Source organism: Oncorhynchus tshawytscha, linkage group LG28 (genome assembly GCF_018296145.1).
Source record: "Oncorhynchus tshawytscha isolate Ot180627B linkage group LG28, Otsh_v2.0, whole genome shotgun sequence".
Classification (NCBI taxonomy): Eukaryota; Metazoa; Chordata; class Actinopteri; order Salmoniformes; family Salmonidae; genus Oncorhynchus; species Oncorhynchus tshawytscha.
The window spans coordinates 8,535,113-8,562,695 of NC_056456.1; the positions used below are offsets into that span (position 1 = coordinate 8,535,113).

At 42.6% G+C, this 27,583-nt stretch overlaps 1 protein-coding gene across 1 annotated transcript; it reads right to left on the reverse strand.

Annotated features, from left to right (window-relative positions):
- LOC112227317 (hepatocyte nuclear factor 6-like) lies at positions 1-25,848 on the reverse strand. Its single transcript, XM_024392215.1, has 2 exons — positions 24,789-25,848; positions 1-383 (listed from the first exon to the last, which is right to left on the reverse strand). Exons 1-2 carry the CDS (start codon positions 25,846-25,848, stop codon positions 1-3), a joined length of 1,443 nt encoding a protein of 480 aa, XP_024247983.1.
- Between the last annotated feature and the right edge of the window lie 1,735 nt (positions 25,849-27,583).

Consider the following 27,583-nt stretch of genomic DNA (forward strand, 5'->3'; position numbering starts at 1 on the left):
TCATTCCTTGGAGAAGGTGGTAGCAGAGGAGGTACCCGGTTGTGCCGTGGATGAACTGGCGTTGTTGTTGTTCCCGTGAGCGTGCATGTGACCGTGCCCATGCACGTTCCCATGCACACCCCCGTGCTCGTTCCCCTCAACGCCTCCGGTGGACCCCCAACGGTCGTGGCAGCGTCGCCGTGCATTCATGAAGAAATTTGAGACGGTGGAGAGCTCCAGGCCCAGCTGCTGGCTGATGGTGATCTGCATCTCCTTGGAGGGCCGGCGGTTCTCCCTAAAGATAGCCGCCAGCGTGCGGCGCTGCAGGTCGGTGAAAACCAGCCGCTGTTTCTTGGGGACCAGGTTCCTTTCACGACCCTGGTCCTGCTCCTTCCGCTTACAGGCTGGAGAAGGGGAAGACAGGGGGAAAAGAGAGGGAGAGAAGAGAGGGGGAGAGTTTAGTTTCCTCCTGTCTTTCCTGCTCTTTCCAAGTGTATTTCCCCCTATACTGTTGAATTGGACCCTGATTTTACTGGTAATATTGATAATACAAAAGTCTATTTCAAACAGGAACCTACTACATAAAATAGTCAATATTGAAGGAGGGATGCAGGCAGTGTAAAGAATGGGGTGGATGGATAGATAAAGTAAAGTGGGATGGATGGATGGATGGATGGATGGATGGATGGATGGATGGATGGATGAAAATACATAGATTTCCAGGTGGAATGATGGCGAAATAGAGGGATGTAGGGATACAATGAAGGACTGATATAGTGAAGGGACAGGGTGTTTAGGTGATGGAGAAGTGAGAGTGATAGGGTGGGAGGATTGCGATGCGTGGTTCAGCTGTTTGTTCACTTGCACCTGCTCGCAATTGCTAATAACCTATCTGCAAATGCCCAACTAATATGTGATAAAGGGAAAATCTGACCCTAACCCGCAAATATAGAAAATGCACTGTAGGCTACAGTCATAAACAGCAGAACGTTTTGTTGACAGGGAGTGCAGGATTTTTTGTTGTTGCCTAATTTACACATGTTTCTGCTTATAATTTACTCATTTTTATTGGCTATTTCGAAAAAGCTTGGGATTATAAGGTTCTTTCTGCATTTTTGTCAAAATGTAGTTATTGACATTGTCGTGTTCTGTTCAATGGTCTCTACCTATATAGTAGTCTAAATACACAAATTCATGTTGATAAGTTAAAAAGAATACAATATAAAAAATTGCTGACACCATTCAAACCAATGAGGGTTCGGAATTTTAAAGCCAGTTATTTCAGAATCATCGTTTTGCAGATAGAACCTTGTAGTCCCAAGCTCTCCATTTGTTAATCATCTGTCTATAATTAGATACATGCAGCATCTCTTCTGTGATTATACGTTGCCCTAGAAGACTAAATAAACCCTTGATCACCACAATAATGGCATACGTCAATAGAATCAACACTTCAATCCAGTTGACATAAGTGAAGTTTTCTCTGTCATCCACGCTTCTTTCGCGGAGTAAAGGCCTTTAGGCACCGGGGAGAAAATGCAATAACAAAAAAAATGGGAATGATTTTCTGTGCAAAATTTCAAAATGACATCAGTTTCACCAGTTGTATTCAAATAAATAGAAAGCTGTGAAAAAGACCCAACATGTTTTGGATAATATTTTAGATAGGCTTGGATGCATATTTCATGTGGTTGAAATACTATCAGCTTTTATGATGCTGGTAAAAAATAGAGCCCCAGCAGATGGTCCCTAACTGTGCAATTGCATTCTCTGAAGATGCTGAAATAAATAAATAATATTTATCCACTCCTGTTCCCAGTGTCAAAATGTACATTTAGTGTATCATTTTACTGCAAGTAATACTTCATTCGGCAGGAGTTAATATTAAGGCAATGTAAGAGGTTATAGACCTACAATCAGTGCCCAGATTTCAGTTTCCATTTAAACAATCTGAACTGTAGGCTACAGTTCCCTTGAAGTGCCCTAGGCCTATTTGTAGTCCCCATCTTGTGTGACTGTAAAATGTGTAAAGCGCCTTATAATTATCACACATAACATCGCCGGCACTGCTATCATCCTCTTTTTCCACTTCACCACATCTTTCCCAAACATTCGGGCGGAGCGGTCTGTCCACCCATCATTATGGGTGGACAGACAGATGAAAATAAACTGGGGATGGGAGGAGGGGTGTAGAGTTAATTACCCAATGTAGACATGATGTGATTTTGAGAGAGACATGAGTGGGATGTGAAGGGGGCAAGGAAACTGATTTTTTCAGCTTAAATCTGAACTAACTAATGTGTGTGTGTGTGTGTGTGTGTGTGTTTGTTTAGGGTCAGGTTAAGGTTTATGGTTATGAGTTAGGGAAAATTGGATTTTGAATGGGAATCAATTGTTTGGTCCCCACAAGGAAGTGTGTGTGGTATAAATTGAAGATCGTGAAAGAAGACAAAACTCAACACTTTTAATTGAATTATCACGAATCAGAGTAATCTAAACAGCTTTTCCTTTTCGCATTATCACTGAGGTATGCAGGTAAAGTAACACGTGTGTAGCATCAGACTTTCTTCGCGATTTAGCCTACAAAGGTTGGTTTGGCAGTGAAACCTGCATGGCATTGATAATTGCATTTTTAGTTTATTTCTATTGGTAATCACTGTAGTTTCGCCTACACCATGAGATGTTGGAATTGGACCATACTGTTTGCCTTTGCTGTGGTCGGCATTTTGTTCATCTTTAAGCTGCATTGGTAGCTTTTGGAACGGTGGAGTAGAGAGTATTTTATTGCTTTATCGGGTGCAATACTAGGCCTAGGGTTTCTGAGCCGTTCTGTGCTGCTGGTCTAAAAGCTGCAATGATCGATTTTCCGCGGTTTTCTCCTGAACACGTGGTCCAGTAATCAGGCTTCCCTTCCCCACCCAATTGATCCGTATTGATCTGCGAGCCCGCGGTGTGTGTGCGCGCGCGCACGTGCACCGGTGTGTGGGCTTGTGCACGCGCGCGCGTCCCACTCACGGCGGGAGAGAGAACCTGAGCGAGCATGTGACAGACAGCCAGAGAATAAATGGTTTATCTCGGGAGGAAAAGCAGTTGTGGACAGACTGCCAGAACCACTACAATACATAAGTAAAATACAATACTGTAAAATAGAATACACGACTACAATAAAAGTGGACGGTGTATGATTGCTATTCCCATGAGCGTACCACCCTTCCTTCAAGGCCATGGATGAGGCATGCAATTATTTAAATCCAGACCTGTGACAGGCTTGGATGAGGCATGCAATGATTTAAATCCAGGCCTATGGTAGGTTTGAATTCGCCATGCCAAAAGGTTTTTCTCCAGGTGCATGAAACAATGAGGATATTTCCTGCGATATTTTCTACGAGAACCTATTGCCAAATGCTCAATAAACATGATGTTTCTTTCATTTGATTACATTGTGAAAGATGTCTTCAATGATCACACCTTTTATCACACATATTATAGAAATGTGATGTTCAGTTCATTTTAATGGGTAATGCATGTGTATTGCCTAATGTGAATATAGTGTAATGTAATGTAATTTAGAGTACTCTAGCATTTGAAACATGTATCTAAAATGTTGTTGGAACAACTGATTGATATAATTGTGTTGTGTTTTGGTGATTAAACCAATGTACTCATTATATTTCACAGTAAACTTATATTTAGGATCAGTAACCAGGTTTCCATCCAACGTTTTTATGCGAGTAAAGTGGGTACATGTCGGATAAAACATTTAATGACAGTGCTGATGGAAACAGAACATTTGTCGAAACATTCCAAATGTCAAAACAAAATAAGCTTTAGAAGGTGTGATCTTTTTGTGTGGGTAAAGTTCATTATGCGAGAAATGTTGGCGGGAAACGCTTTTATGGCCAAATAGGCTATTGATATAATAAGCATCATATCGAAATAACTTTGGAGTCAGTCACACAATGACATGTGTGTGGTCCTCCCACTACTATTTTATCAGCCTATATATTAAATGAATGATGATGAACTTTACAGGGTGTTGAAAGTGCATGGTGATGAGCTTGATGCTCCTTTCCAATAATTATCCAGGGTTCATTTCTATTAATTAATATCAAGGGTCATAACGCACAGTCTTTTATCCCTAACAAGTCAATCTGATAGAAACATTTCTGGTGGGAAAATGCGCATATTGTTTTTATGCGGATTTTAGAATATTCGCATGAAAATGTGTCGCCAATTGGATGTATACAAACACAATTATTGCACAATGAAAGGTTTTGAATGTAAGACTGGTTGCATTACAAGTGTTTCCAGTTTGGAGTTTTAAGAGTTTTGAAAATTCATCACATTCTTGTGAAAATACTACCAAAGCTGTGGAACAACACAAAGGAATGCCTTTCCTCCTCTCACAATGTGTGTGTGCGCCTGCGTGCATGAGTGTGTGTGCGCCTGCGTGCATGAGTGTGTGTGCGCCTGCGTGCATGAGTGTGTGTGCGCCTGCGTGCATGAGTGTGTGTGCGCCTGCGTGCATGAGTGTGTGTGCGCCTGCGTGCATGAGTGTGTGTGCGCCTGCGTGCATGAGTGTGTGTGCGCCTGCGTGCATGAGTGTGTGTGCGCCTGCGTGCATGAGTGTGTGTGCGAGTAATGATCTCTGCAATGTTGAGGTGCTGTATGAAAATTATGGATGACTGAACGGCAAATTTAGACAACACCAGTAAACAAATATGACTGTGTGGAGTTGATCAATGTGTGTTCGTGCGTGCGCGCTGAAACAGTGGCATGAATTGCAGATCATAAAAGAAGACTAATCTCAACACTTCTAATCAAAAAAATACGAATCAGAGCAATTTATATTGCTTTTAACATAATCATTGAGGTGTATACAGGTAAAGTAACGGGGGTGGCAGCAGACTGGTTTGGTTGGTCGACAGTGAAAGCTGCATGTTCGTGTGTGTGTGCGTGTGTGTGCGCGCGTGTGTGTGTGTGTCTGTGTTTGTGAATGATTTGACTGATTTGGTAATGCGGTTGATGTGTGTGTATAGCCCTATACTGTACAGCTTTTCCTTTTAACCAATTTTGACATCAGATTCCGACGTTTGTCCAAGTTTGTCCAATATGTAAAATTCAGAACGTCAAATTTCAACGGTTAAGTTTGGGATAGGGTTACGGTTACAACAGAAACAACTGGTTAAGTTTAGGTATTCATTCCGAAGGGTTAAGTGTTAAGGTTTGTGATAGGGCTACGACATTGCTAAATTGTAATTAAATTGCCTTACCTCCCTAAATCTTACCTAATTTGCACACACATTATATATCTATTTTCTATTTCTATTCTATTGTTGACTGTACGTTTGTTTATTTCATGTGTAACTCTGTGTTGTTGTTTGTGTCGCACTGCTTTGCTTTATCTTGGCGAGTTCACAGTTGTAAATGAGAACTTGTTAAATACCTGGTTAAATAAAAGTTAAATACAAAATAAATTTAAAAAAGGTTACACCAGAAAAAACATGACGGTTAAGTTTAGTTATTCATTCCGAATGGTTAAGGTAAGGGTTATGGTTTGGGATAGGCTAATACTTTTATTAAAACATATATATATATATATATATAAACGCGTGGCTTCCACTGGAATTTAACATCCGACCCTCGGGTCCGGAGCTCGTGGACTACTTGATGGTAATAGTGCTCACCATTTTCCCTGGTGGCAGGGTCCCTAGTGGCAACGTCCTGGGTATCTGGACGGAAGTCAATTGCCTTGGATCTTGAGCAACCTGACTGATACTGTGGGCTATGTTTGTGGGGGAGCAATGTGAGTGTGTGTGGTCTGTGTTTTTGTCTCTGAAAGCAAAGCATGTTAACCCTCGTACATCACCATTACTCCAAATGTCTTGCAATTTATTTTCTGAAATGTATTTTCCATTCAATCTCATATACAGCACATTCGGAGTATTCAGACCCCTTTACTTGTTTCACGTTTTGTTGCATTATAACCTTATTCTAAAATTGATTGAATAGATTTTTCATCAATCTACACACAATACCCCACAATGACAAATCAAAAACTGTTTCTTAGACATTTGAGCATTTTTTTTTTAAATATAAAAAACAGAAATATTCCATTTACATAAGTATTCAGACCCTTTACTCAGTACTTTGTTGAAGCACCTTTGCTTCAAGTCTTCTTGGGTATGACACTACAAGCTTGGCACACCTGTATTTGGGGAGTTTCTCTCATTTTTCTCTGCAGATCCTCTCAAGCTCTGTCAGGTTGAATGGGGAGTGTCGTTGCACAGCTATTTTCAGGTGTCTCCAGAGATGTTCGATTGGGTTCAAGTCCTGGCTCTGGGTGGGCCATTCAAGGACATCCAGAGACTTGTCCTGAAGCCACTCCTAGGTAGTTTTGGCTGTGTGCTTAGGGTCATTGTCCTGTTGGAAGGTGAACCTTCACCCCAGTCTGAGGTCCTGAGCACTCTGCAGCAAGGTTTCATCAAGGATCTCTCTGTACTTTTCTCTGTTCATCTTCCCTTGATCCTGACAAGTTTCCCAGTCCCTGCCACTGAAAAACATTCCCACCGCATGATGCTGTCACCACCATGCTTCACCGTAGTGATGGTGATAGGTTTCCTCCAGACGTGACAATTGGCATTCAGGCCAAAGAGTTCAATCTTAGTTTCATCAGACCAGAGAATATTGTTTGTCATGGTCTGAGAGTCCTTTAGGTGTCTTTTGGCAAACTCCAAGCGTCCTGTCATGTGCCTTTTACTTAGGAATGGCTTCCGTCTGGCCACTTTACAATAAAGGCCTGATTGGTGGAGTGCTGCATAGATGTTTATCCTGCTGGAAAGTTCTCCCATCTCCACAGAGGAACTCTGGAGCTCAGTCTGTGTGACCATCGGGTTCTTGGTCACCTCCAAGGCCCTTCTCCCCTGATTGCTCAGTTTGGCCGGGCAGCCAGCTGTAGGAAGAGTCCTAGTGGTTCCAAACTTCTTCCATTTAAGAATGATGGAGGCCACTGTGTTCTTGGGGACCTTCAATGCTGCAGACATTTTTTGGTACCCTTCCCCAGATTTGTGCTTCGACACAATCCTGTCTCGGAGCTCTACAGACAATTCCTTCAACCTCATGGCTTAGTTTTTGCTCTGACATGCGCTGTCAACTGTGGGACCTTATATAGACAGGTGTGTGCCTTTCCAAATCATGTCTAATTAACTGAATTTACCACAGGTGGACTCCAATCAAGTTGTAGAAACATCTCAAGGATGATCACTGGAAATAGGATGCACCCGACCTCAATTTCGAGTCTCATGGCATAGGGTCTGAATACTTATGTAAATAAGGTTATTTCTATTTTTTACAAGGTTATTTCTATTTTCTATTTTTTATACATTGGTATAAAAATAAAAATAAATTAAAAACTGTGTTTTCAATTTGTCATAAAGAATATTATTTTTTAAATCAATTTTAGAATAATGTTGTAACATAACAAAATGTGGAAAAAGTGAAAGGGTCTGAATACTTTCCGAATGCACTGTATGATATCTCTCAGGTTTGTTTGTTCTCCGCAGCCCTATAGGTTAGTAATTACTTAACTAATTGTGTCTCTCCAAGTCTTCAGTTTGGCATTAACAACTGCTGACGGACCCACACATACACGTCACACTTCACACCTCAACTCTATAGTGTTCCCCTTTCCTCCCTTTCCTCACCCTTTCCCCCCTAAAAGCAAAGCAGCAGAAGTCCATCCACTCCAGTCTGCTTCGTCTGTTAGCTCCCCTTGTTGTTCTCAATTGTTTTAATTTGTCCTCAGATTGATAGTCCCCATATTGATTGATCTACGCTTCAAAACCATTCCATGGAACGTTTATTCAATTCGTTCAGGCTCGGCCATGCCAAGCTCTCCCCAGGCTTTCTAAGTGACGTTCCAACCTAACTCAATACTGACTAATGTAATGACTGAATACCAGTGCTAATATACTGATACTTCAATACGTAATGCCTGTTTTCAAACAACTGCTGCTACCGGCCATTTTACAATGCCAACACCACTCTCCCCTTTTCTCTCCCATTAGCTCAACCAATAACATCGCAAACACTTGTGCGGCAGACCCCAGGGTGCAGTGTAGGCCTACATTGGAAATCTTCTGTAGAATAAGTTAACACATACTTATAATGGTCAATATAATATATTATGTTTGAATTCAATATTAATATATCATGTTAATATTACTAAAACGAACAAAGGACTGGGAGGATTACATATTATTATATTGGCCCTACAGATGCAGGCTATATTATCCAGAGATACTTACATCTCTCGGGTTAGGCCTAATTCTAATCAACCCAACTTAATCATGCACCATTCAAACCACGATCTGTAACTTTCAGTCAAAGGTGCTCTCTGCTTTTAGTTTTAGTATGACTGCCAGTGGGTTATTAGAATCTGTTCTAACCAGCCCGAAAACTAAACTCCAGGGTTACCAGGGCATTCAAATAACTTGGATTTTATATATCCATAAAGACCCACACTGAAGACATACTCTTCCCTACCAATGCATTATAATTTGTTTGTGAAAATAGCAAAAGAAAGAAAGTTCGGCCTCCCTTTACTCATCATAATCATCACCTTTACATGTACACGTGATGTCACACACTTAAAGGGTAGGTAACATAAACGTAACCACATGTAACATATGGATTTGCATTAGTATACACATCATAAATCCCAATGCAAAGTTATACCTCACTTTTCTATTTTTTGAGTTATTACATAAAACTGATCAGAATTCCGAAAATACAGAGGTCATGTCGGAAAATGTTTTTCCGGGGTGTGATGTAATATGGAGGACCCTGCAAGCCAGCCTTGTCCCTGTTAATGTAAACTCCAGCAGAAATAACTTCAAATGTAAAACTTCTAATGAAACCAAATCATTTGCACTCATGATTACTGGTTTCAATTAAATGTTCAGCCAATTTACAAGCAAATATTTAATGAATGTATTATTGTTACAAATCCACTTACAAGGTTGCGATCCAATTAGCCTGGTAATATTAGCCCTACTAGCCTGCTAATGATACATTAGCACTGAATGAGTCAGCCAGCTGCTATCAACATCTAGCTCACAGCTACATTAAAGTAATCCAAAGTTTTGGAAATACATAACGCTATCCAACCAGTTATCAAAGATTGTTAGCTATAGTTATCTTAGCCAGCAAACTGGCTAGCCAGCTCATGTTAGCTATTTAGCCAACTAGCTATTAGCCTAGCCACCCTAGCCAACCACCATGGTTATGGTTGGCAACATAGAGCCCAACTACTGGAGACCTGCTAGAACACAACTAACACAACTAAAACATAACCGCAGATTAAAAGCAAAGAGCAAGCAGAGACCATCCGATGGTAAAACTTTCAAAAGAGTGCAGTCTGAGTTAGCTCCCAAAGCAAGGGGAGGTGGGTGCTTCACTGGGCCGAAATCCAAGATAGATAGATTTCAGATATCAGTTAGCTAGAGAGCTAGTACTGAGCCAAGGTGGGAAATGTTTTTAAAAAAACTCCCACAGCCTTCACAGAAAACTTCACAGAAAACATGCCAAAAAGTTGACAGAACAAAAAAAGGAGAACAGACGAGTTACTACACAATTAGATCAAGCAGATATGATTTTCTCTTTCGTTTTGAGCCCACGGCAAGAAAGCATCAGAGCCTGCCATGCCAATGGGTTTCCACTAGATAACACATCCACAAAGTCTGGAATAGCGTGAGGTGTGGCTAACATTAACCAGCTTGAGCTAGCTTCCAGACTAGCATACGAACTCGGTAGCGCAGAATAGATCCTCCATATGTAGTTGAGAAATAGTACATTGTCGGTAGTTTAGAAGTTATATGGAAATAAGTGAATAAATAAATCAAATCAAATCAAATCAAATGTTATTTGTCACATACACATGGTTAGCAGATGTTAATGTGAGTGTAGCGAAATGCTTGTGCTTCTAGTTCCGACAATGCAGTAATAACCAACAAGTAATCTAACTAACAATTCCAAAACTACTGTCTTATACACAGTGTAAGGGGATAAAGAATATGTACATAAAGATATATGAATGAGTGATGGTACAGAGCAGCATAGGCAAGATACAGTAGATGGTATCGAGTACAGTATCTACATATGAGATGAGTATGTAAACAAAGTGGCATAGTTAAAGGGGCTAGTGATACATGTATTACATAAGGATGCAGTAGATGATATAGAGTACAGTATATACGTATGCATATGAGATGAATAATGTAGGGTATGTAACATTATGTTAGGTAGCATTGTTTAAAGTGGCTAGTGATATATTTTACATCATTTCCCATCAATTCCCATTATTAAAGTGGCTGGAGTTGAGTCAGTGTCAGTGTCAGTGTGTTGGCAGCAGCCACTCAATGTTAGTGGTGGCTGTTTAACAGTCTGATGGCCTTGAGATAGAAGCTGTTTTTCAGTCTCTCGGTCCCAGCTTTGATGCACCTGTACTGACCTCGCCTTCTGGATGATAGCGGGGTGAACAGGCAGTGGCTCGGGTGGTTGTTGTCCTTGATGATCTTTATGGCCTTCCTGTAACATCGGGTGGTGTAGGTGTCCTGGAGGGCAGGTAGTTTGCCCCGGTGATGCGTTGTGCAGACCTCACTACCCTCTGGAGAGCCTTACGGTTGTGGGCGGAGCAGTTGCCGTACCAGGCGGTGATGCAGCCCGCCAGGATGCTCTCGATTGTGCATCTGTAGAAGTTTGTGAGTGCTTTTGGTGACAAGCCGAATTTCTTCAGCCTCCTGAGGTTGAAGAGGCGCTGCTGCGCCTTCTTCACGATGCTGTCTGTGTGAGTGGACCAATTCAGTTTGTCTGTGATGTGTATGCCGAGGAACTTAATACTTGCTACCCTCTCCACTACTGTTCCATCGATGTGGATAGGGGGGTGTTCCCTCTGCTGTTTCCTGAAGTCCACAATCATCTCCTTAGTTTTGTTGACGTTGAGTGTGAGGTTATTTTCCTGACACCACACTCCGAGGGCCCTCACCTCCTCCCTGTAGGCCGTCTCGTCGCTGTTGGTAATCAAGCCTACCACTGTTGTGTCGTCCGTAAACTTGATGATTGAGTTGGAGGCGTGCGTGGCCACGCAGTCGTGGGTAAACAGGGAGTACAGGAGAGGGCTCAGAACGCACCCTTGTGGGGCCCCAGTGTTGAGGATCAGCGGGGTGGAGATGTTGTTGCCTACCCTCACCACCTGGGGGCGGCCCGTCAGGAAGTCCAGTACCCAGTTGCACAGGGCGGGGTCGAGACCCAGGGTCTCGAGCTTGATGACAAGCTTGGAGGGTACTATGGTGTTGAATGCCGAGCTGTAGTCGATGAACAGCATTCTCACATAGGTATTCCTCTTGTCCAGATGGGTTAGGGCAGTGTGGTTGAGATTGCATCGTCTGTGGACCTATTTGGGCGGTAAGCAAATTGGAGTGGGTCTAGGGTGTCAGGTAGGGTGGAGGTGATATGGTCCTTGACTAGTCTCTCAAAGCACTTCATGATGACAGAAGTGAGTGCTACGGGGCGGTAGTCGTCTAGCTCAGTTACCTTAGCTTTCTTGGAAACAGGAACAATGGTGGCCCTCTTGAAGCATGTGGGAACAGCAGACTGGTATAGGGATTGATTGAATATGTCCGTAAACACACCGGCCAAAACATGCTCTGAGGGCGCGGCTGGGGATGCCGTCTGGGCCTGCAGCCTTGCGAGGGTTAACACGTTTAAATGTCTTACTCACCTCGGCTGCAGTGAAGGAGAGTCCGCATGTTTTCGTTGCAGGCCGTGTCAGTGGCACTGTATTGTCCTCAAAGCGGGCAAAAAAGTTATTTAGTCTGCCTGGGAGCAAGATATCCTGGTCCGTGACTGGGCTGGTTTTCTTCTTGTAGTCCGTGATTGACTGTAGACCCTGCCACATACCTCTTGTGTCTGAGCCGTTGAACAACCCAAATACATAAGTGTGTTTGTACTTATAGGTTCCCAGATAGTGACTATACCTAAGTTACTAAGTCTTTGACCACACTGTGTTGTTAAATTGGTGAGTAAAAACTCAAGCGTCTTACCCTTTAAAGATGAGAAGGGTAGCAGGTAGTTGGTTGAATTGTACTTCCTTACTGTGAGCTATAACTCTTGACAGTGTGCAGGATATGACAGAGATGTGAGAGGTAGATGGGGCATAGTTATCCAGGGCTCCGAGTGTAAGGCATTGAGAGATGGTTACCTTATGGGGATTTCCTTTGGGCTTGGTATCATGTGAGGGACATACTGTAATTTAGGCTGCAGCAGGCCCAAGGGTAGGCCTACATTTTAAAAAACCATGCAAATATCGATGTGTTTGTGAAATAAAAACCCTCCATGTTCCGAGCACAGTTTTGGAGAGAGTAACTAGATTTGTATAGGTTTATACAATAGCAATTGTATAAATTGTAAGCTCATCTTAAACATTTGCATAATAGGCCTGAAAGAAGATCCAAAAAGGCATGTGCAAACTGCAAATATATTGACCGAAACGTTGGTGAGCAAGTGATTATGTATAAGCAGGAGTGGTGGAAAAAGTACCCAACTGTCATACTTGAGTAAAAGTAAAGATACCTTATTAGAAAAAGTCAAGTAAAAGTCAAAGTCACCCAGTAAAATTATACTTGAGTAAAAGTCTCAAAGTATTTGGTTTAAAATATGCTTTAAGTATCAAAAGTAAATGTAATTGCTAAAATGTACTTAGGTATCAAAAGTAAAAGTAAAATAATGAATCATATCAAAGTCCTTATATTAAGCAAACCGGATTCCACCATTTTCTTGTTTTTAAAATTACAGATAGACAGGGGCACACTCATTCAGACATAATTTACAAACAAAGCATGTGTGTTTAGTGAGTCCGCCAGATCAGAAGCAGTAGGGATGACCAGAGATGTTCTGTTGATGTTCTGTTGTGCGTGAACTGGACTATTTTCCTGTTCTGTTAAGCATTCAAAATGTACAGAGTACTTCTGTGTGTCAAGGTAAATGTAAATGTAAAAAGTACAACATTTTCTTAAGGAATGTAGTGAAGTAAATGTAAAAGTTGTCAAAAATAGAAATAGTCATGTACAGATACCCCAGAAAATGTGTGTATGGATACTTAAAAAAAAATAAAAAAATTTACCTTTATTTTACTAGGCAAGTCAGTTAAGAACAAATTCTTATTTTCAATGACGGCCTAGGAACAGTGGGTTAACTGCCTGTTCAAGGGCAGAACGACAGATTTTGTACCTTGTCAGCTCAGGGATTTGAACTTGCAACCTTTCGGTTACTAGTCCAATGCTTAAGTACTTTACAACACTGATAAACAGGTCCAGGCATATTTATTATTTTAGGTGTGATTGTTGACATTTGTATTTGATTAAAATGACTGTTCGCCTACTTTTTGAAGTGTGCATTATATCTCAGCCAGGTCACCCATGGTTCAAGTCAGTATTCAACGTCCATCAATGTCTGAAGACATCGGGAGATGACGTGGAAACTGGCCACTAGGGGACAAATGAGCGCTGTGAACTTCAAGTCTGTTTCAGTTTTGCTTGGGCGTTGTGGATTGGCATGGCGGATGGGCGTAAGCATCTGCCTCTGTTGCCAAACGTTGGTGCCCAAGGTTGCATGTTGGAATCGAACAATAAAAAGTTGGTTTTGAGAAAAAAATGTAACGCCTATCCTAAACCTTAACCCTTACCTTAACCATTCGCAGTTAATGCCTAATCTTAAGATTTAGGAGTTAATGCCCAAACTTAACCCTAACCTTTAAATTGTGGGGCTCCGAGTGGTACAGCGGTCTAAAGCATTGCATCTCAGTGCTGGAGGCGTCACTACAGACACCCTGGTTCAAATCCAGGCTGTATCACAACCGGCCATGATATCCAACAACATTGAAATTTGACATTTGAGAAACATGGATGAACATCTAATTCTGAGGTGAGACTGTGAGAGCTTGTTGTATATTTTGCCCTTTCTGCTTTAAAAAGCAACTGCTGTCATGGCAGAATCAGAATCCTTTAGGTAACATTTATGAATAAGATGTTTTATTAATTTTTATACTGTAAGTATGCTTATGTGGGAAAAATTACTTGGGCCCAGAGAGGGGAGAGGTCGGGTTAGTCTTATCTGTGAATGTGTCTAACTATTCCTAAACCATGTGAAGGGATGGTGTGATTAATGGGGAACCAGTTAGGTTGGCTCCACAATGTCTGTGTGCCAGTCACTCCTCTCTGTAAGCTTGTCCAGGAGGGGGTTATTTGATATATGCAATTGGATGAGGTAATGTTTTTGGTTCTAAGTGGTACCAATAATGGGAAAAGAGCTTTGTTTGGGAGACCAAACTGAACGATAATTTATAGCTAATGCTATAAATTATGGGATACTCTTTTTTCTGGTAAAAGGTTATTTGTATAATGTTCCTAAGACCTGTTATTCGTCATGTGAGTTTTGATGGGTGTGTCTTGGCTATAAATGATACTAAGGACTGTTTTGTAAGCACTCTCAGGGAATTAATTTTTGACACTGAATTGATCTGAGAGTCACAGGGCTATGGTGAAGCTCATATAATTAAAGATGGACTTTGTGATAACTCTGACTTGTGTGTGGTTTGCTTTCTCATGCTTTGGTAATACAGGAACTTTCCACGACACTGCCCCTAAAAAACAACTTCTCATTTAGAGAACAGCCTATGTGGCATCGATTCAGAAACATTTATTCTACTGTCAAAATTGACTACAAAGTTTAAATAGGATAATATTGGTTATAAAGTCAGTCTCGTCCAAAACTGAGCTATGTGAGACTTGTGGTCATGACTGCATCACAGCGTAAATAAAGGTTGGGTTTGTTTCAATCCTGCCCACATGCCCGCAGCTGGCAGCACACAATAATTCATTAAAAGTGCAGATAAACACGACTGATCGTAATGCCTGTGGTAAATTTGGATTAGAAACTACTCATTCCCCTTGACTTATTTCACATGTTGATGTGTTACAACCTGAGTTCAAAATGTATTAAAAAATAATAATTCTCACCCATCTACACACAATACCCCATAATGACATTTTTGCAAATGTATTGAAAATGAAATACAGAAATATCTCATTTAAATAAGTATTCGCACCCGAGTCAATACTTTGCAGAAGCAGCTTTGGCAGCGATTACAGCTGAGAGTCTTTCTGGGATGGTCTCTAAAAGCTTTCCACACCTGGATTGTGCAACATTTGCCCCATATTCTTTTCAAAATTCTTCAAGCTCTGTCGAAATGGATGTTGATCATTGTTAAACCAAAATGTTCAGGTCTTGCCAAAGATTTTCAAGCAGATTTAAGTCAAAACTGTAACTCGGCCACTCGGCCACTTACTGTCTTCTTCGTAAGCAGATTTCTTCGTAAGTAGATTTGGCCTTGTGTTTTAGGTTATTGTCCTGCTGAAAGGTGGATTCATCTCCCAGTGTCTGGTGGAAAGCAGACTGAACCAGGTTTTCCCCTTTGATTTTTCCTGTGCTTCGCTCCATTCCATTAATTTTTTAAATCCTGAAAACGTCCCCAGTTCTTAAGAATTACAAGCCCATAATGTGATGCAGCCACCCCCATGCTTGAACATATAGAGTGGTACTCAGTAATGGGTTTTATTGGATTAGCCCCAACATAACACTTTGTATTAAGGAATAAATGTGAATTGCTTGGACAATTTGTTTGCAGTATTACTGTAGTGCCTTGTTGCAAACAGGATGTATGTGTGGGGTACAGAGGTGACATAGTCTTTCAGAAATCATGTTAAGCACTATTATTACCCACAGAGTGAGTCCATGCAACTTATTATGTGATGTGTTAAGCACATTTTTACTCCTGTACTTATAACACAACAAAATGTGGAAAAGTCATGGGATGTGAAAACTTTCTGTGCAATTTATTGAAGGGCACTAACGAGCCCCGGAGATAGGCTATCCAAAAGTCAAACCAACTTTGCCACTGTTCTTTTCAACTTAAGCCATTTGATAAAATTCTCACTACAAAAAGAATGGTCAGTATATGGGGCATTAATAAACAGTAGACCAGTGCAGACTCTGCAACATGGAAACAGAATCAATAGAGCATCTCTTTTGGTGCTGTCCATCTATGGCTTGTTTTTGGAGTCAGGTCCAGGAATGGTTGTTAGGTCATAATATCAGGGTGTGAATGAACCTGCAAACTGTATTGTTGGGGGATTTGAAGGACCACAGTCAGTCAATAGGAAATATCATTGTACTCTTTGGTAACATTTAAATTTTTGTGGCAATTTCGGCAGAAATGTTGCAGATGGGGAGGTTCAAGTACCTAGTGAGACACCATGGGAGAATGGAGGGATGTAATTGCAAGAGGAAATGGTAGAATGCCGATTTACTGGGAAAGATGGGGTGATCTGTGGCTGGAATGAACGAGTGTTGGGATAAATGCACAGTATAAATGTTTGAGGTCCTCCAATCAGGGGTGAGGGTAGGGATGCGTTTAGTTATGTATGTTTTGTGTTTTGGCTTCACACTGTGACTGGTGTGTGCTGGTCCTGATGATTATTGGTGTGCTCGCTTCCATGCCCACCTGGGAGTCAGGCAGAGCTTGATCCTTCCCGCCCTTGGAAAATCCCTTTGGCTTTGGGTCAGGGGCTTCGCTCTGCAGGCTTCTCGGGGTGGGTGGGAGCAAGCGCACCCACTGACCAGAGCACCCGCTCATGGGAGAGGCCATTTGTATAGTCTTTGTATTGTATTGTTGTTGTTTTAATAAATGCAACTGAAAATATATATTTATATATATTTGTCACAGTCACACACCAGCCAGTTGAAGCTAATTGGAGACACCCACATCAAACCACACCCTGAAACCAGCCTAGATTTGAATTCAGTCATAGCCACAACCATTTCATAATGAACCAACTCTAAAACAAGGCCAAAAGTTCAGTCACCCTTTACAGTAAGTCTGTGTCTCTCTCTTGCTCTCTCTCTCTGTGTGTGTGTGTGTGTGTGTGTGTGTGTGTGTGTGTGTGTGTGTGTGTGTGTGTGTGTGTGTGTGTGTGTGTGTGTGTGTGTGTGTGTGTGTGTGGTGTGTGTGTGTGTGTGTGTGTGTGTGGGTGTGCGTGCGTGTGTGTGTTTCATAACTGACCGCACCATGCTGCTATAGTGGTGTGCCCCTGAGCCTGGGCGTGCCTGGGACCGAGGCAGGGGCGGAATGACGTGATCGCGTTTTGCGTGCGGTGAGATGAGCCCTCTCCCTTACGGGCCGGACTACTGCAGGCGAGAAACAGTTTATGTCAATCAATCACTGTCGGTCACACCTCTGGGATCTACGCTCATTGGTTGTCTTGATTAGAGCCCATATATTGCTGTAAAGTCAACGGTTGGATATCCACAAAGACATGCAACAGCAACTGTACAGCCGTCACAAAATGTTACATTAGAAGCTGCCGTAATTAATAGAAAATTGTTTGATTTCGATTAATCATTTCGTTAATTTTTATGAAATCCTGTGCTTTCTAATGAAGTCTACAAGCCAAGCATTATTGCAATTGAATTATCTTGTACTTGCTACACCACCATGCGTTCACATTTTAGCCAACATTGGCTATTCAAATGCAGATGTTTTTGCAAACTATAATAATCCATGTTTGGAAAAATAATTCACAATAATTCTAAATATATTCACAATTTAAAGAGCCTACTTCCTGTAGCCATTTGGTACAGGCATAGTATTCCCTGATTATAAATGAAAAGAGACACTTCTGCTGTTTATTCGATAAGACAATACGGTTTCTGAATAGTTTGGTCTGCTGTTTATTAGTTTGTTATGTAATTTAAAAGCTATCCTATTGCGCACACGAGATTTGTTCAAAGCAGTTTATTGGTATGGTGTTTATATGGTGTTTATAAGCTATGGGTTTGAAAAGGATATGCCTAAATATATTGCATATAGGTCACGGGCTCTTAATGCTAAATTAATTTGGCTATTGGGTTCAAATAAGGGCTTTTAGAGCCCCGAAAATGATTTCGTTTTTTCTCCAAATTATGGAAAACGTTTGAATAATAAGAATTTGAAGGGGAAAAAAATCATAAATGAATAAAATTAGTGAAACAGAGAAATCGGTGATGTGTACTTATTCATACAAATGTTCATGAAAAGAGGGAAAAGTTACTGACGTGACTATGCGTAATCGTGTCTTTAAAAATACACGTAGAAATTGTATGGATTAATCCTATCATGCAGGATTGAAGTATTTACATCATAGTTGTTCCATTTATTTTTTGTACATTTTAGTCGAATAATTGAATCCTTAAACCGGTTATATTATGCGAAAGCAATGTTGCTGTTGCCGTTGTATTTTGTTTTCGTCTTCGATTTCATTTAATTGAAGTAGTGTGAATTAAGTGTTATGATTGTACATTCTAAACCTGAGAGAAGGTGTCAACCCCACTGAAGATATTAACACACACACACACACACACACACACAGGTTTCAAGTAGCCTAGTGATTGCACTGCAGGGTTTACAAAACTGAAATGGGGAATTTGGGGAATATGCACTGGCTAAGTCAGCTTGCCAGTTTTTGAAGGGGTACAATGTTGCCACCAAATAGAAAATGGTTTTATTTCGATTAATCACTTCATTTATTTTTGATGAAATCCTGTGCTTTCTAATGAAGTCTACAAGCTCCAGTGAGAATGCAAATACGAATGCTGTTGTCCTTTGATGCTAACTCTGTTCAGAACCACAAACAACGCCTCGCCAGCCGACAGAACTTTTACCCAGAACTATGGACAACGCTCAAAGGTGCGAGCGCACAAAAAAGACTAAACCTTGCGTGCGCCAGTTTTCGCATAAAGATTGGTATTTATAAAATGTGAACTTGACGCAAGAGTGTGCATTTCTCAGGCCATGTGTATGCTTGTACAACTTCTAGTGGTCCATCAATTTTTTTGCAATCAAATATTGTTATTTTGAGGGAAATGGAGATGATTGATGAACGGTAATTATAATAATTGGGAGGGTAATAAAAACATTCAAACATAGGCCTAATGATAAAACAGATGCATTTGCCGTTGGTAAGGAGATCACATAGCAGCATGTAGCCTAATGTGTTTCTTCTACATTGAGGCCTACATTTTAGTCGTTTAGCAGATGCTCTTACCCATAGCTCATTTAATAGCCAAGCATGCCAATGTTTGGCATTTGCTAAAGGCGGAATGCCTTTTTAGTTTGAAAATGGTGCAACTCAATATTAGGAAGGTGTTCGTAATGTTTGGTATACTCAGTGTATAGTATGGCTCTGATTTATGTAACGTGGGACAGTTTGATAAATCCCAATAATTTGTTGAGCACCAAACGAAAATTCTAGAATCTCCATGTATGCCAGAATTTAGTGAGAAATGTACTCACGGTTGATAAATGAGGCCCCAGTCGCCCGAACAGTCTACCACAAACAGCGCGCATAGGCACTCTGAACACTCTTCCGTACCACGGACAGCGCCTCATAGGCAGAAAGAAGACTCTTCATAACCACGGACAGCACCTCATAAGCATACCGAATACTCTTCAGAACCCCAGACAGCGCCTCACTTGCCTAGAGAACTATGCACAGAAGAACCCTAGACAGCGCCTTTCCAGCCGAACCCTCACAGCTGAGCGTGTCATTCGACCTCCATCAGAACATTATTGACCTAATCTACTCAGGTTTACTTTACTTCTCAACCTCTTCATATTCTGTGTTTGTCCACGTTTTTTCCTGAATAGAACTGATCCTACCCAGTCTTTCACAACATTTTATTAGGCTACGTAATTGGACAGCATTTAGCTGTCCATGAATTCCTCTATTAAACCCCAAATGTGAATATGAGACGTGTATATGTCATGCAAATATTGACTTATTGGCCTTTATATAGGCTACATGCATTGTTTTTAGTCTACAGTATGGAGGTTAGTGCATTGATGTAGTGTGGTATGCTCTGTGGTCCAGTGCATGCAGGGTGTTACTAAACATGCGGTGTGTGTTCTGTAGTAGCAGGGAAGACCATTGATGGGACAGCCTGTGATGCAGAGGGGGGAGGGCAGGGGATGAGGAGGAGTTGGACAGATCTGCTAGGTTGGCGCTGCTGGTGCAGTGCCAGAGATGGAGGGAGGGAGGGAGGGAGGGAGGGAGGGAGGGAGGGAGGGAGGGAGGGAGGGAGGGAGGGAGGGAGGGAGGGAGGGAGGGAGGGAGGGAGGGAGGGAGGGGGAGGGAGGGAGGGAGGGAGGGAGGGAGGGAGGGAGGGAGGGAGGGAGGGAGGGAGGGAGGGAGGGAGGGAGGAATCGATTCTGATTCAGAGGGAGTCAGATAAGCCTGAACAATGTATAGTGCAGACACACTCTATAACCCAATCACACAAGTACACACCACACACAAGCACAACACACACACACACACACACACACACACACACACACACACACACACACACACACACACACACACACACACACACACACACACACACACACACACACACACACACACACACACACACACACACACACACACACACACACACACACACACACACACAGTGAAATGTGCTTGCATGCCCACATAAAGATGCATTACATACCCCATAAACCATAACAACCTTTAAAAATCTAATGACATCACAACCTTGGATTGCACTGAGGTCGATTTGCTGACATAAGCAGAAACAGATCATTACTATGGCTGACTACATACACTAGAATCCCCCTGTTAAAAAACACCGCCTTCGTCTTGCGAGGGTTATTTCTATGTAGATCTTCCTTCTTGGCCAGGCAGCCTTTCTACAAGAGATTCTTTATCATAAAAGGACCTTCAGGTTTCAATAAAAGTTCAATTAGAAAGTGTTTGAATATTAGTATGCCGTCGGAGTTAACAACACATTTAAACAGTGCATTCTTAAGTAACCCAGTTATTTTACTGTCTGAGATGTGATTTTGTTATTTTCCTACAGGTGTAAAAACAGCATGTTGTACACACGTTTGTTTGTAGCAACCACACATATGTTGGGTTGTGGTTGACGCTGCATGTTGTTAACCACACATTTGACTTTGCTTACCCAGAAACAAATCTGTTACAAGGGCTACACCACTCATCCTTCCCTCTCTCTTCTCTTCCCTTTTCTTTCTACTCTCCTCCATCTCCCTCTCCCTCATTCTTATCAATTATTAAAGTCTCTATTGATCCTTTCTCTACCCTACCTCTATCTGCCTGTTGACACAAAGCCCAAACTCACCAACCCTCAATCAACGCCTGCTCTCCCAGCTGGCAGTGTTAGGGTATGGGCGCCCCCACAACACAGAGACTTAAGGGTATACATAGTGTTATTCCAAAAACGTATCTCTATCAATCCATTCTGTAGATCACATTTCTAATAATAACAACAACACAATTCTGAGCATTGAACCCCTATTAATATAATCAAGCAACATCTGATGTACGATGAGGTTCTGATTCAGAGGGAAGTCCAAGTCTACATCCACTGTCACATGAAACAGAAACCTGGGGCCAGCTTCTGAATAAATGTTCCCAGCTCAGAACCACAGCAGTCTGAATTATCAGGACCAAGGATAGCTGCCTAACTAGCTCTATATACCCCAAAAAACCACATTCTTATTTTCAATGATGGCCTAGGAACAGTGGTTTAACTGCCTGTTCAGGGGCAGAATGACAGATTTGGACCTTGTACCTTGTCAGCTCGGGGGTTTGAACTTGCAACCTTCCAGTTATAAGTCCACTGCTCTAACCACTAGGCTACCCTGCCGCCACATCTTGTGATGTTTGCTATGTAGATCTGCCTTCTTGGCCAGTTCTCCTTTTTACTCAATTATATGAGTTGGGACTAGGCTGGTAGCAAAAGCATGCCTAGGACCATGATTTGTGACCACTAACTGACACAGTCGCAGAGAAAGAATGAACCACAAAGGCAACTGCGGTACACCATTGGCCAAATCCTAACTTAATATCAGTGGGCAAAAGTCAAATTCACATGTACAGACAGAATACTGCTAGATGGATTTGCAACTATTCCTACTCGCAATTATTTGCCCATTTTGTCATATTTTATCAGACGGTTCTCCTTCTATCCTCCAGCTTTATCCCTCAACTCTTTGTCCTGCAGTGTGTGGGTTTCCAATCCACTGAAGCAGCCAGTCCAGTGCTAGCGGCAATGGCAATCATAATGGATTATAGGTTGCATTTTTGTGCAGAGGAGGGAGAGACAAAGGGGAGAGAGAGAGAGAGAGCAAGCGAGAGAGACAAAGAGGGAGAGAAAGTGAGACAGAGGGAGAGAGAGAGAGAGAGAGAGAGAGGAAAGAGAGAGTGGGGGTTGGGAATTGGAAGCAGCTTTATTGATCTCCTATCTGCGAAGCCAGGCAAACAGGGAAAGGACAGAGCTACACTATGAATGGCCCTCCACACTATTATGGCTGCTGGCTACAGCTATCTGTCTTGCGTTTTCACTATTTATTAAATATGCTTCCTATAAGGAAAAGGTTGCACCTGTATCTGGTCTATGGCTGTACAAGTTCAGACAGCTCTAACACTGTCTGACCTGCAGCTTGTGATCACAACACCATGTATACAGTGTGACAGTGCAGAGGAATCAGTTATTGACTGTAACACTTGGGGAAATCATATGCTACAAGAACACGATCTGGTGGTGTCAACACCATCTCCAACAACCTGCTAGAAGCTCCACCTTACCAAAGTCTGTCCTTACGGACCCCTGAGCTCGCCTGCTGATCCAGTCTGAGCTTCAACACGTTTTTGTGTTGGTTCAATGCCTTTACAAATGTGTATGGTATGATAGGGAGATTGGTGAGATCAGCATTTCCACTCAACACATGCTTGCTGACACATACACACACGCACAAAGGCTTACGCACGCACTTTCCATGAGTCTGTAACTCACCAGCCATTCAGATGTACCTGAATTAATTGAAAACTGTGGTCTGGGAGGGGCACTAAAGTCAACCCCTCTGGCCGCTATTGACAAGGGAATTTACACACGCCTACACATTGGTCAGAGTGATTTTTATTTGACAGATTAGAACAGTGAAAAGCCACAGATGTAAGGTAATCACATAGCCTGTACGTTTTGTGTGGTTTTGTTGTTTCAACTGCCTGTTTTTGAGTCAATTGGAAAAGACATTCGAAAATATTAAAGCATTGGCCATAAACGGAAATTCCTAGTAATTTCTTAAATATAATGTCTGGACTATTCTGAAATTATATAGGATGAGGACTATAGGGGAAGCCCATTTACTCATTGGTGTGGACCGAACATAAAGGTTTTTGCCTCAAAACATCCCCTCCTGTTTTACACTAAAAATATACATCTTCTCTGAAATACGATAACCATTTGGAAAAACAACTTTCCCTATAAATGTGGATTATTTATTGATTCAATTATTGTATTTTTGTCTTACACTCATTTCGAATGTCTCTTGTTTTTAAACTATTGATTGGACAGTGATTAAAATGTAAAACCATAATCTGATAAATTAATCAAACCAATTAACTGCAGGGAGAAAATCTAATAAAAATCAAATGGACGCGTTTGTGGCCTTTATTTCGATGATTTAGGGTTGGCTGGAGGGCCTGTATGCCTACTAGTATTGCCAAAAGCAAGAAATGTCCTTTGAACGAAAATACTTTGCATTTTACTTGAGTAGTAGATGTGTTTCTATGCCCAATGGATGCCCATAGCATTTTAGATATGGCATGAACTAAAACCCGCGTCATCGAAGCAGAGGGAAGCCAGTTGTAAAATGACAACCCATATGTAGTCTAATTTTAGACCGTTAAGGGTCTAAATGAAAAGCCGGCGCGGCCGTGTGGTTGGCTGTCTTTCAGGTCGGATTCGAATATTGATTCGGGTGCCACATTTTAAAGGGTAGAGTGGGACGTCGCGTATTGATCAGCAGCCAGAGGTCACGCGCCGCTGACGCGCTCTCCTCCCGCGCGACTAGTTTATATGCCTCCATGTTCAAGCTGGTGGAGCACACGGGAGCCATGAGAGCGAGTGACTGTGTGAGTTACATGTTTGGAACATATGGGATTCACTAGAGAGACCCACGATGGACAGGGTGACATGTTTTAGACACACACACACCCGGCCTGGCGCGTTAGAGAGCACACATTCCCCCTATCTCGAGGACCTTGTGGACATAATACACCCAGAGTCTCATATTAGCCTTATATGACAATGCCCGGGTCCTCTCAGTGATTATATTTGGCTATATGGGTACAAAAACCCTGTTAACATTAGGCTGAGGTGTAAGACAGTGCATGCAGCTGGTTTCTCTTGCAACGTGTCACACCAACATATGGTGACATGGATACCATGCAATCACTTTCACTGTAACGCAGATATCTCTCAAAAACTGTGATTTAAAGAGAGAAAGATTCGCTCTGAAGTTCTCCTGAAAAATCGTTTAGGCTACTTGGTCTCGTGAGTAGCTTTGCTCGCAACCGTTTTACACTGACCGCTGTCCATGGTGCTGAATCGTTTGGAAGTTGAGGTTTTTTCTGATAAAGTTCGTTTAAGTCTTTAGCTAAACAAGTGCTTTGTATAGAATAGCAAATGTATTATATAAGCCTATACAGATAGCTATTTAAATAGAGCGGATTTGACAAAAGCGAGAACGTATGCTTTTAATAAGCGCAAACGTCAATTGGTTACGATTGATTGTTCAATACGAAGCCCACACGACATAGGCAGTGAGACCAGGTGCATCTTACCAGCCAACCGAAGGGCAGACATCCGCTGAAACTCGGGCTCCTGGAGCCACTTCCACATCCTCCTGAACGTCTCCCTGCCAGACTTGAGTTTACTCCATGGCTTGGGGTTCCGCAGGAGATCTGAGAGGGTTCCTTGGGACCGACATAGGATCCTCTGTGCGAAAATCGCCTGGGGGATGGAGTAGCGCTTCAGCTCCGCTGTTATCCGCAGAGCCACCTCCTTAGTGTTGATCTCCTCCGCCTGCCCGCCTGATCCTCCTCCCTGACCGGCCCCAGCGCCGTGCCTCTCCCGCTCGGCCAGCATCGCTGCCCCATTGGCCTGGGAGTGGAGGTGGCTGTGCGTATGGTGCATCCCGTTGAGGTTGGAGATCATGCCGTGCCCATGGCCACCTAAACTCCTGGCAATGTGCTCCTCGCTCCGAGACAGCATAGTGGCGTGGGACTCGAAGCCTGTCACTGGGGAGAGCATCTTGGCATCATTGGAGAGGTGAGCACTTGGACCGTAGGCTGAGAGCGTCTGCTGGGAGTTGTGCAAAGAGCCAAGGCCGTTGGACAGCGGGGAGAGGGACCCATGGCCCATGCTGGACATATCTTTGGGGTAGTGGCAGTATAGGTTGCCCATAGACGCCAGCCCCCGGTGGTCATCCCTCATTAACGTGAAGCTCCCGCTGACATTCCCCGCGGAGAGTCGCTGTTGGGCGGCTGCGTGGTGGTGGGAGTGTGGGTGGTGGAACTTGTCGGAGACTGTGGATATGGGAGGTAGGTGCTGGAGAGGTGTCAGGGTGGTGTAGGTGTTGCTCAGGCTCATCCCGGACTCGCACATGCTCATGGCCGGGTGAAGGTGGCCGGAGAGCGACGAGGGGTCTGTCCGGTAGTCCCCGGTACCATCCAGTATCGAGGCCATGCTGGACACCATCGCCGACCGGCCGTGCGCGTGAGAAACTAGGTTCCGGTGAGAAGGGGCGGAGGACTGCCGAGCGTGTGAGGAGCTCATCAGGTCCCCTGCCTGTGAGTGCGAGACGCCGTGAAGGTTGCCAAGGTTTTCCATTGTGACTTCCATCGCTGAAAGAATATATCTTTCCCGATCCCACCTCCCTCCCCTCCCTCTCTCTCCCTCTCTCGCTCCTTTCACTCACACACACAAACAGACAGAGGCGCGCGCTCACTCTCCTCCCTCTCGCTTTCCTGGAGCGATAATATTACCAAACCAATTTTTCCCCAGTCAATCCAACATGTTCCAACAATTTATCTTGATCCAAAGTGGTTAAATATCGAGTATAGTCCTCGTCCACGTTACATGTGTTGGTGTCCTGTGTTATAGGCGCTCGTAGGCTATATCTCATCCCTTGTCCAACAGCGCTTCCACTGAAAATTGTCTGAGCCGCGTGTCAGTGTGTATGTGAGCGCGCCCCCTGTGTATTTAGAACTGTGCCGGTTACGCGCATGATAGTCGTGTGGGATTCACAGACAGACCACACTGTAGTGGTGTGTGAGGAGTATATAAGGACTTCAAGGCATGCACCTATGTGTGTGTGTGTGTGTGTGTGTGTGTGAGTGAGAGAGAGAGAGAGAGAGAGAGATTTAAATGTAAAAGTAACAATATATCTCTCTGAGTACTTCACTGCAGTATATGCACAATTACATTTGATTCACTCCACACACAAGTGCCCCTTCTAAATAAACTTTGTTTCCCACGGAGTGAATGGTTTGGCATTTATGCGCTTAGTGATAAACCTGATCAATGTATTGATTGACAGAGATTAATGACGTGGCCTGGCCCAGTTAGGGGTGGAGGGATGGAGAGGTCACAAAGTTAGGATCCTAACGCCGTGCATGGCGATGGTAAGGAAAAAGAGAGGATGGTCTTCTGTTCTGAATCGTTTCCCTCTAATCTCCAGCCAGCATTCTGAGGTTCACTGGGCTGGTACGTAGCAATTTGTTCGTCACAAAAGACAGCATGGACATGTGAACGTAGACTTAATAAACAAGTTGGTTCTTCTATATAAAATGCTCTTTTTATAGTTCTGATCTCGCGCAAAAGCACGTTTATATTGTTTTCAGATATTTTCAGAACTTGTGACCGTAAGATTCCATTCTACTAACCTTCTTTAATTTATCAGGACAGACTGGAAAATAATCAAATGTATATAATAATACAAATAATAATCATAATACTTGTTTATAGCATTTGCGAATGCAACATAACAATTGCTTTATAAATTGCTTGTATTTGGGAACTTCATTTTAACAGTCCGGTTTCAGATGGTATTTTCATGATTTACAAAGGCATACTTTCTGGTTACTTATTTCAGATCATTCAGCACAATCCATTAAATCTGAAATAAACAAAATTGTTTTTATTTGGTAAATATTATGTAATTTCCATTTGATCATACAGTATAAGTAAATACCAGGCAATATACCATACATTGAAGCGTATAGGCCTTGTCCTGAATTAAGTGGGTATAGGTAGAGGTTTCACTGGTCACACTGTTGCAGCTTCTAAAAAGCATGCAGTGTGTCCCCGGGTTAGCCTACTCTTCGTCTATCGATGACACACTGCTATCGGAAATAAATGCCCGTTGGATAGCCAGAGAACCGGTTACCTCGACATGCACAGCGCTTCTTCACCCTGGGTATTGGCTCTGAGAAGCTATAGGGTACTGTGTGTGTGTGTGTGTGTGTGTGTGTGTGTGTGTGTGTGTGTGTGTGTGTGTGTGTGTGTGTGTGTGTGTGTGTGTGTGTGTGTGTGTGTGTGTGTGTGTGTGTGTGTGTGTGTGTGTGTGTGTGCTATA